This window comes from Pleurodeles waltl, chromosome 4_2, assembly GCF_031143425.1.
Source record: "Pleurodeles waltl isolate 20211129_DDA chromosome 4_2, aPleWal1.hap1.20221129, whole genome shotgun sequence".
Lineage (NCBI taxonomy): Eukaryota > Metazoa > Chordata > Amphibia > Caudata > Salamandridae > Pleurodeles > Pleurodeles waltl.
In genome coordinates, this window is record NC_090443.1 from 793171160 (window position 1) to 793181643 (window position 10484).

At 45.3% G+C, this 10484-nt stretch overlaps 1 protein-coding gene across 1 annotated transcript; it reads left to right on the forward strand.

Moving 5' to 3' along the window:
• Positions 1-412: 412 nt before the first annotated feature.
• On the forward strand, positions 413-2200 carry LOC138293946 (zinc finger BED domain-containing protein 5-like). The gene has a single exon (XM_069233218.1). It carries the CDS (start codon positions 413-415, stop codon positions 2198-2200), a length of 1788 nt encoding a protein of 595 aa, XP_069089319.1.
• The last annotated feature ends 8284 nt before the right edge of the window (positions 2201-10484 follow it).

A 10484-nucleotide genomic window follows, 5' to 3' on the forward strand; every position in this document is an offset into this window, starting at 1 on the left:
CCTATGGAGGACACAGAGTACCAGCATAGATTGGTAGTTTTCTTTTGGGTTGGCTCTTTACATTCAAAATCTAGACCTCTTGCCCCTGGACATCACCTGCATGCAGCTACCCATCCACCTCTGCTCCAGATAACCTGCTTATGCAGTGCTTAATTTGTAAATAAAAACGTGTCGGTGCCCAAAGCCCTCCTCTTCAACATGCGGCTGCTGCAATTTCTGATTTAATCACGTGGAAGGAACTGACTGTGTTATTTGTGTTTTTAAAGAAAATAAGAAGATTTTTTGAGACATTCTGAGAACTGCAAAGAGTTTTTTGAAAAAAGACAGCTATTCCACATGTAGCAGCAAGTCTGAGCTATTCAGTAATATTGAACTTTGGAATTTTGTACCGTAGGTCAAACATACATTTGCCATGGATCGTTTCCTGCTGCAAAAAGATGGTAGGGCATTCAAACGAAAGGCTGAAACAGACGGTGAGAAAAGACCTGGAAAAATTAGGTCATATGATACCTCCTACCTGAATTTTGGATTCACCTGCATCACCATAAATGGCGAAATCGGGCCACAGTGTGTGGTTTGTGGCATGACCTTGGCTAATGAAAGTATGAAACCAAACAAATTAAAGCGTCACTTGGAAACTACACATGGGATACTGGTAGGAAAAAATACAGATTTTTTTGCCAGAAAGCTGGAAGACATCATCCACCAAAAAGACACTGTGAAAAATCTGGTTTCCACGCCAACAAATGCCTTGAAAGCATCTTACCAAGTGGCATACCACATTGCCAAAAACAAAAAGCCTTTTACAGATGGGGAAAAAGTGATTCTTCCAGCAATTCTTGACATGGCCAGGACAATGCTTGGTGAAAAAGCAGCGGAGAAGTTTAAAACGGTACCCATCTCAGACACAACAGTTTGTCGTCGCATCTCTGACATGTCAGAGGACATCCACAGACAACTCATAGCACGCTTGAAATCCAGTTTGTTTGCTTTGCAATTGGATGAAGCAACTGACTTATCCAAGGAAGCTCATTTAATTGCTTATGTCCGATACTGCCACAAAACTGTAATATTGGAAGATTTTTTATTCTGTAAACCAATCAAGGGACATGCAACATCAGCAGCCCTTTTTGATATTCTCAATGACTTCCTGTGCTCCAATGACTTAAATTGGGAGAGCTGTGTTGGGATCTGTACCGATGGTGCTCCTTCCATGTGTGGGGCTAGGGCAGGCCTAAAAGCTAAAGTGTTGAAAGTGGCTCCTCATATTCTATGGACCCACTGTATGATACACCGGGAAGCCCTTGCAGTCCGAAACATGGATAGAGAACTTGGGGAAGTGTTGAATTCTGCTGTGAAAATTGTTAATTTCATAAAGGCACACCCAACTAGAGCTCGTCTGTTTGCAATTGTATGTGCCGAAATGGGAGCCGAACATGATGGTTTGCTTTTCCATACAGAAGTCCGATGGTTATCCAGAGGGAAGGTTCTGAATCGTATTTTTGAATTAAGAAACGAAGTACGACTGTTCCTTCTGGATGTGGACCCCTACAAAGCAGAACAGCTATGTAATCCCCGTTGGCTTGTGCTTTTAGCATACCTTGCAGACATCTTTGATAAATTAAATTCCTTGAATTTGTCTTTGCAAGGAGCTGAAAGTACGTCTTTCACCATGTACAAAAAAACATCTGCCTTCAAGAAGAAACTGGAGTTGTGGAGAAGACTAATTCAAGATGGCCTGCTTGAGGCATTCCCCTGTTTAGCAGAAGCTCTTGAGGACACAGGATATGAACTTGAAAGTGCTGCTGAGGTCATAATAAATCACTTGACTTCTCTCAGGGACAGTTTAGAAAAGTACTTTCCTGAGGAAACTGATCATGTCAATGACTGGGTCTTTCAACCTTTCCTAGTGGGTGCAGGTACTCGTCTTCCAGTGCACCTTCAGGAAGACCTAATTGAGGTCCAGAGTGACCGTATTCTCCAGATGCAGTTCAACAAAATCTCATTGGGAGAATTTTGGCTGGCAATATCTGAAGAACATTCAGGTTTGTCAAAAATTGCAGTCAAGGTTCTTCTGCCTTTTAGCTCATCATATTTATGTGAGATTGGGTTCTCATTATTGACAGTATTAAAGACGAAGTACCGTTCAAGACTAGAGGTGGAGCACAACCTGAGGATGGCAGTAGCAAGAATACATTAACAAATTGACCGTCTCGCTGGAGAAAAACAGGCACACCCATCACACTAGTTCAGAAATGTGTTATCATCCAAATAAGTTTTGTTAAATTATGTTTTGATTGAGAAAAATAAAGTACCATTGCATATTTTTGGGCACTTCTTTTGGTAGATTTTTTGTTTGAACTGTGTAGTAAGTCTCTGACTCCAAACCACAGTCACCCACAAACCTTTGATTTGCTAAATACTGTCTCCCTTACCATAAAAATGATTTGCCATGGATATTGGGGGTGTTTATACTTGTCGCTGATGAGGAGTATCAAGTTCTAGAAAAACTTTTGACAGGAAGGGGTCCTCACACCTGAAAACTTTGACAAGGGGGTCCCGGCATCCAAATGTTTGAAGACCTCTGCTCTAAGGCCCAATATTTTTTATTTTAAAATTACAAAAACGTTCAACTAAAAATTCGGACTGTTAGGTTCTTGTAACATTAATATGCCTATTATGCAGTGCATGCAAAAAGAAACAATTGTGCAGAACATCGAGCTGGGCTGCAGGGGATATTCTGCCTCTTAGCTCTCACGTTCTGTTTATATCCCAGAAACTTGACTTATGAAGGAGGTTATAAACCATACTGAGCAGCAGCTGTGCGTGGAGGAGTGGGTCAAGTCTGTGGCTGGTGCACAGATGCTCTGTAACATTGCATTCCTTACATTGGAAAGAGCCCACTGCATGCGATAGGTCAAGGTTCATAGAACTTAAAGTGCACAGGTTTTTGTGTGAGTTGGAAATGATAATTACATTGTGATGTTACAGTTAGGCTGCCAGGAGAATAATGAGCCTAACTGTAACATCACAATATAATTATCATTAATTCTGATCGCAATAGTTGGATTGCACATTTGTTGTCAAGTTTGTTTTTTTATTTTTGGTACAATAAGTGCTGCAGTCCCACTAGAAGCATTTTATTTGCAGGCCATGGGTACATGTAGTGCCATTTTACTCGGGATTTACACGTAAATTAAATGTGCCAATTAAGTGTAACCAATTTTACCATGTTAAAAGGAAAGGGCACTTTAGCAATGGTTAGCAGTGGTGAAGTGCACAGAGTCATAAAAACCAACAAAATGGGTTCAGAAAACTGGAGTGGAGAAGACAAAAAGTGTGGGGGTGAGCCTGCAGTGAGGGCCAAGTCCAAAAATGTGCAGAAGTTATAGCATGCTTCAGACATCCATGTGCAGTGCAGGCAAGAAGTGGGGTACCTATGGACAGCTGGGTGGTAGGAAACAGGACTGCATGCAGCTCCCCTTCCTTAATCTATGCTCCTGTGTATCCTGTTCCTGGTACGTGATGACATTCCAACGAGTATGCAACCTACTGCAGCTGTGCTGCAGGTAGTAGCCCTGGAAGTCTGGGACCACCAAGCCGCCTTAACACATTGGGACCTTTAACCTAGCCAGAGATTCTCGCCGGCATGCAGCTCTTCATGGAATAGGCACAATTTGCCCCTAGTTATTTCTAAACCTGTGACCTTTCAGAATTCCAGTAGAATGTCTGCCACTGGTCCAATGTCCTTAGTGATATCAGAAGGAGACAGTATGTCTTCACTCTTCTTTTGAGCTCATTTTGCCTCCAGTGGTTTGACCACCATGGTGAAAAATATCAGGGAAAGTGGGCATTCCTGCCTTGATCCCCTTGACATTTTAGAAAACCCTGATATATGACAGCCTTTTCAAACTCTGGATGTTGGTTGCGCGTAAAAGAGTACAACCCATTTGATCATTTGTCTTCCTATACCAAATATTTCCAATATCTTCATCATATGCATCAATTAGGCATATCAAAGTCTTGTTCGAGACCTATTGCTAGACAGTGGTACTGGAGCCACAAGTGGGTCTTCTCAATGATCTATTGGTATTTTGGCATGTGCTTTGACATGGTATTAACCCATTTTGGTCTGCATGTGTCAGACATGGGACGTGTTCCAGTAGACAGCTAGTATCTTACTGAGAATTTTATGCTCAATGTTCAGGAGTGAAAATAGGCAATAAGTTGATTGTGACAGTGGGTCATTGTTTCCTTTTGGTAATGAGACCACCAATGTTTCATAAGTGGATGCTGATAGTTGGCCCAGTTCTCTAGCAATTTCATACATTATGACCAGCCTAGGGGCCTCCTGTAATTTGTATGTTGTGTAAAATTGAGTAGGCTACCTATCTGTGCTTCGTGTCTTGCCCTTGGTCAAGGCACGTATAACATTGCTCATCTCTGGCAATATTATCAGTAAATTAAGCCCCTCACCTGCTTCCCGGGGAACTTGGAGGAAATGTTATGCCACCCAAAAAGGTATCCATCCTGTGGGTCCACTGGGTTGGCATATATTTGTGCGTAATAGTTCTCATTCTGTATGTGCACCACCCTTCCCAAACGATCTTTAATGGCTAATATTGGTGTATCTGGCCTCTGTGGACTCATCAGCTATGCAAGAAGATTGTCACCCCTATCACTTTCTGAGTGAATCCTCTGTGTGTAAGCTGTTATATCAAGGTAGCAGAAGTGTTGTATTAGCTCTGCTTGTCTCTACCCAGCACTCTTCAGTTATTTAGTGCTCTCTGTGTTTTCTATTGTGTCTCGTTGCAGCTCTTTACAGAGTCTTCATCTGTTTTCAAAACCGCTTCTATCAGCTTATGCATCCCGTTCAGGTTCCTATACAGGAGCCCCTGATTACTACTTTGAAAGCCTCTTGTTCTGCTAAGGGGGAGGATGCATTTTTTTTATTTTGTTTACGGTGGTTAATTTTGTTTTTCACTCACTGTTTCTTTAAATGCAGCCAAGTTGTTTGCAGCTTCTATGTGGGTATAGGCACTAGGGGCCAGATGTAGTAAAAATTTGCGAGTCACAAATGGCCCGAATCACAATTTGCGGCCCTGCAAAATCGGAAATGGGATGCAAAAACCCCATTTCCGAATCGCAAATTGCGACATGAGCCATTACCGACTCGCAAATTCTGCGACCCCATTGTGCGACTCGCAAATATGGAGACGCAATTTGCGAGTCGCAAACCATATGAAAAAGCCACTCGCAAATTGTGACTAGTCGCAAAAAGCCCATTTTGCACACCCAAATTACTAACTCAGAGCAGGTGGTAACCAGAACCAAAGTATAAAAGGAGAACCAGAAGGCATCTGGGTTACTCAAGATGGCTGAAATATATGTGATAGCAAGGAGCAGGAGGCTCCAAGCCGCCCAGCAGAGGAGGAGGAGGAGCCAGAGACAGGAGAGGATATACAGAACCAGGCAGACACTTTTCCAACAAACTGAGGAGGAGATTTATGATAAATACAGACTCAGCAGTGCAGCAATATTAGAATTAATAGATCTACTCAATCCGCAGCTTCAACGACAGACTGTGCGAGGCAGCGCCATCCCCACACATGTGCAAGTGCTCTGCTCACTGCACCTCTTGGCCTCGGGTAGCTATCAGGGGGTCATTGCAGTGGCAGGTGGGGTAACTCAAAGTGCACTCTCACTGTTCTTCACGGTTGTTCAGATGTTTCTTAGATGCCATACTCACACACATGTCCAGATACATATACCTACCCAGGAATGAGGCAGAAATCAACAGCACCAAGTTGGAATTCTACAGAATTGCCAACTTCCCTCATGTAATAGGGTGTGTAGACGGGACACATATACAAATATGCCCTCCTACAAATCTGGAATATCTGGAATATCTGTTCCGTAACCGGAAGTGTACCCACTCACTGAACATCCAGGTGGTATGTGACGCCCATTATGTCATCACTGACATGGTAGCCAAATTTCCAGGGAGTACACATGACTCTTACATTTTCAGGCACAGTGGGATACACCAACGCCAAGAACGTGGGGAGTTTGGAGACGGATATTGACACCCTGAAGACATACACACAGGTCACTGTAGAAACCATCCATGCCCTGCTAACATTGTTCATTTTTGCCAAACAGGTGACAGTGCATATGCGCTAAGACCATGGATACTTACCCCGTACCTAACACCCAGCAATGAAAATGAGAGGCGATATAACAGTGCACATAGGAGGACCAGAAATGTCATAGAGAGGACCTTTGGACTGTTAAAGGCAAGATTCCAATGCCTCCACAGAAGTGGAGGTACGCTCCAGTATGCCCCAATAACAGCATTCAAGATAGTAGGTGCATGCGCTATACTGCACAACATTGCCACCAGACGTGGGCTACATCTCACCCCTGAAGACCCAGATTCGGAGGATGACGAGCAAGAGCTCCCCCATCGCCATCCTGGGGATAGAAGCATTGCAAATCAAGGCAGACAGAGACGGGACCACATTGCAAACCAATACTTTGGAAGGTACGTGGTAACTGTCACCACACACACTTATGTCACACACAAAGAGCCCAGTTGTGAAGTGGATCAAACAATAAGTTTTATTACGTGAACCTAATAAGTGAAGAACTTAACTTTTGTTGAGGGGCTGTAAATGTCCACCTGCAATGAGGACACATTCACTTCATGTGCCTCATGTGTCCTGCAGTGCATGGGCCTAACACCTCCGCCTGGGACGCCCAGCATGGCTAGCGCTAGGTGTGTCAGCAGACCCCTGACGTGCACTGCTACTCCTCAAGACACGTGTGTCTGTGGCAGATGCGCTGCTGATGGTGGACCCCTCCTCACTATCCTAAGGTGTCTCTGCCATGCCCCTAGCCACCTGTCTAGCCTCCAGCATGTCCACAGCGTGGCTAATGTGACCCAGTCCCTGAGCTACATCCCCTGCAAAGTGGCCCAAGTCTACCTGCAAGCTCACAGTACGGCGTGACAGCCCTGTGGTGTTGACTGCGAGACGGACGATGGATGCAGCCATGAGGTCCAATCTGTGTACCAGTTGCCGCTCGCGGCGCCTTGCACTCTGTCACTAGTTCTGTCACCAGTTGCCGTATGGTGAGAGCAAGGTCACCGACATTATCGTTCAAACGTGTGAACTGTGTGTTCACTTGTGCCAGCCCATTTGTGAAATTATGCTCCATCCATTGCATTGCCCCAGAAATGATTCTCATCTGCCTTGGTTGCAGACGCTGACCAGATATGAGGGCTGCCTCAGCTGCAGATATGGATGAGTCACCTACATCCTCCTACGACACTGCTTGGACATGGAGTCTGCAACGCAGTGGTGCTTCAGAGTCCTGCTGTCTGACACTGTGGCTGGGACCAGGTGCTGTATCTATTTCCACCATGTCCATTTGGTCAGCTGGAGGGAACTGTGGTGGTGTGGTGCTGGGCCCTGTAGTGGCTGCTTCAGACTCCTGCGCTGCCTGTTGGCTGCTTTCTGCACCCTGGACGGTGTGGCTGGTGGGGGTGTCTTGTGGGAGACCTGTGGGACATAGGGAACACACTGTCAGTATCTAACATCTGTTGTATGCCTCCTAATAAAGAGTTGCCTATAAGCTGACTACTGTACTACATTGCCCATAATGCACCATTCTGGTGGTTGCAAGTCTGGAATAGAGCTAGTTTGGTTGTGCATGCTGCTGTGTACTGGGTGGGTGGGGGTATAGCATATATGGGTGTACATGCATGTTTCATGGTACTCACTTTTTGATGTCCCTGGCGCTAATGTGTCCAGTACTCCCATTCCTGACACTGCCTCAGGCTCAAGGGTCTGTTCGGCCAGTTCCTCCATGGGTGTGGGTGGTGGGATGGTGGATGGGCCTCCTCCTGTGCCCCTCATCTCCCTGAGGGGATCTGCCACCCTCTCCTTTGTCCTGGAGCGCAGGTCATACCACCGTTTTTTGATTTCAACTATACTTCTGGGGCTCACCCCTATGGCGTTGACCCTCTCCTGGATGTCTTGCCAGATTCTCCTCTTTTCCGTGTCTGGAACACTCAGGGCAGCCCTTCCAAACAGCTGGTCATGGTGCTGGCAGCATTCCTCTGCCAGCACCTCAAGTTACTTTTCAGAGAACTTCAGTTTTCTCTTCCTGCCTGCACTGCCTGAGTCTTCCATTGTCACTGCTGTTCCTCCAGGTGGTTGCTGAGCAGTTTGAAAAGGTTGTGGTCCTCCCTCCTCCCAGGTGTATTTGACATCTTCCTGGCTGTGATGTCATCAGCAAGAGCCAGGAAGTGTTTTTCCAACTGTTATGCTGCACCTGCATGCAATTTGCGGCACAGTCGCAATTTGCGACAACCACTCGCAATTTGCGAGTCTGTTTTTAGCGAGGTCGCAAAAAGCGACCTCGCTAACAGCGGACTCGCAATCTGCGGTGCGACTTCATTTGCGAGTCGCAAAATGAAGTCGCTTTTTCTTGTTGGATACCATATTGCGAGTCGGAAATTGCGAGTCGCAACAACTCGCAATTTCCGACTCGCAATTTTCTGGCTTCCTACATCTGGCCCTGGGTGCCTTCTCCAAGTCGATCCTAACTCCAAAGTATAATGGTCCCTTCCCTATAACTTCTGGCTAGTTATAGAACTAACGTTTGTCCAAACAATTATAGTTATGCAATAAAGCAACAAGAGACTGAACTAGGACTAAACCTTTGCTATTTGAAATCACGTCTATTTAAATGTTTGAATCCCCAGGGTGTGTGGTGAACCACTCTTTACTGGTACATGCTTTTTATGCCTGTGCTCAGTACTTACTGAGAGGATAGTATTACAATAGTTGGAGAGGATCTAATCATACAGTGTAAGAAATAAGGGTGGGTGGAACTTGCGAGATTCGGCAGAGTTCTACCCGCCCAAGACATTTCAGTCAGTGCTGGAGCTCTGCAGTACGATAAGTGCCTGGAGGCTGTGCTCATTGTGCACACCCAAAAGCCTGGTCTAGTCCAGGGTTCTGCAAAGTTGGTCCTGGAGAGCCGGGTCCTTGCCAGATTTTTAGCATATCCACATTTAGAATAAAGTGATTTCTGAAACATCTTTTTTCTAAACGTGGATATGCTAAAAACCTGGCATGGACCCCGCTCTCCAGAACCCTGGTCTAGTCTTACAGATTGCACCAATATGCACTCAGCGTTGGCGCTTTGCTGCATGCCAAATGCCTCGAGGCAATGCATGGGCTCAATGTGCACACCCGCCCCTAAACAACATTTGTTAGTCAAGCGTAACACAAGTACACTTTGTTACATAGCTCGCAGCAAAAGTGTATATTAGAAGCTACAAATGCAGCAAAGTGACCCTCATAAAATAGCAACATTCTTCATAGCCACGTTAAAGGCCGGAAAAAGCCCATTCAAACAAGATAAAGCCATATGTGAAAAAGCTGTTTACTGGTGTTTGTTACTCAGCAGGCATCATCATACTATATCTGTGAAGTGGCTGTCAGGAGGATATACAAAACAATGCAACATTTAAATCAAGTGGATAATACTTTTCAAAACATCAGTTGTTGGGATGAATAGGCAACCAGGGAAATGAAATGTTAATTTCTGCACATGAAAAGTTCTACTGTTTGTAGAATGATCAAAAAAGCGCAAGAGTACAACATCGGAAAGGACACAAATACTAGCCAACTAAAAAAAACAGAAAGTTTTGCGACAGCAGTAATTAATCTTTTGCATTTTACGTGGGTGAAGGGTGCATCTTTCACCACAACCCGTTTTCTGCCAAACCTTTCTTATCCATGCACAGTTCATTTAAGCTGAAAAGCACTGGAATGCTTGAATATTTGAGGTTCACTACTCTCTGTCTCAGGAACTTATAGCCCCCCACTCCACATCTCAACCCATTCAACTTGGTCATGGATCATAACGTCCATAAGGCAATCACCTCAAAATAAACAGTTATGCCTCCCCTGCCCAGTAGGTCACACTCCCACCTTCACACCTTGAACTACCCATGCAGGGTCCAGCAACATGTCTCAAACCCACTTGTCGGCCAGTGCCATGTAGATGCTGCTGCCGTCTGTTGCTGAACCGAGAATGGTCAGGCTAGTTGACCATGTGATAGTCCACCATGGCAGTACTTTGCGCTAGCTTGGCAGCTGGAAGCAGTGCTGGGGCTCATGTGGCACCTTCCTCGGGCTTAAGTGCTCAAAGTGGGCTTTGTGAATGTTGCTTGGCTGACTTCCTCGGTGACTCACAATGCCTAACACTGCTTGCTTTTGTGTCTGCACACACCAGTCGCGCACCTTCTGTCCAGGGATGGGTGGAGCTCATGGAATTCCACTCCGTAGAATTTCACAGAGTCACCAAAACACTCTGTGGAATTCCGGGGAGTTTGGCATGCAGCCACCCCTATATAATGTGGTTCTGGAAGTAAGGATTGCGGCCTGGGCCATCATAGCACAAAGGGT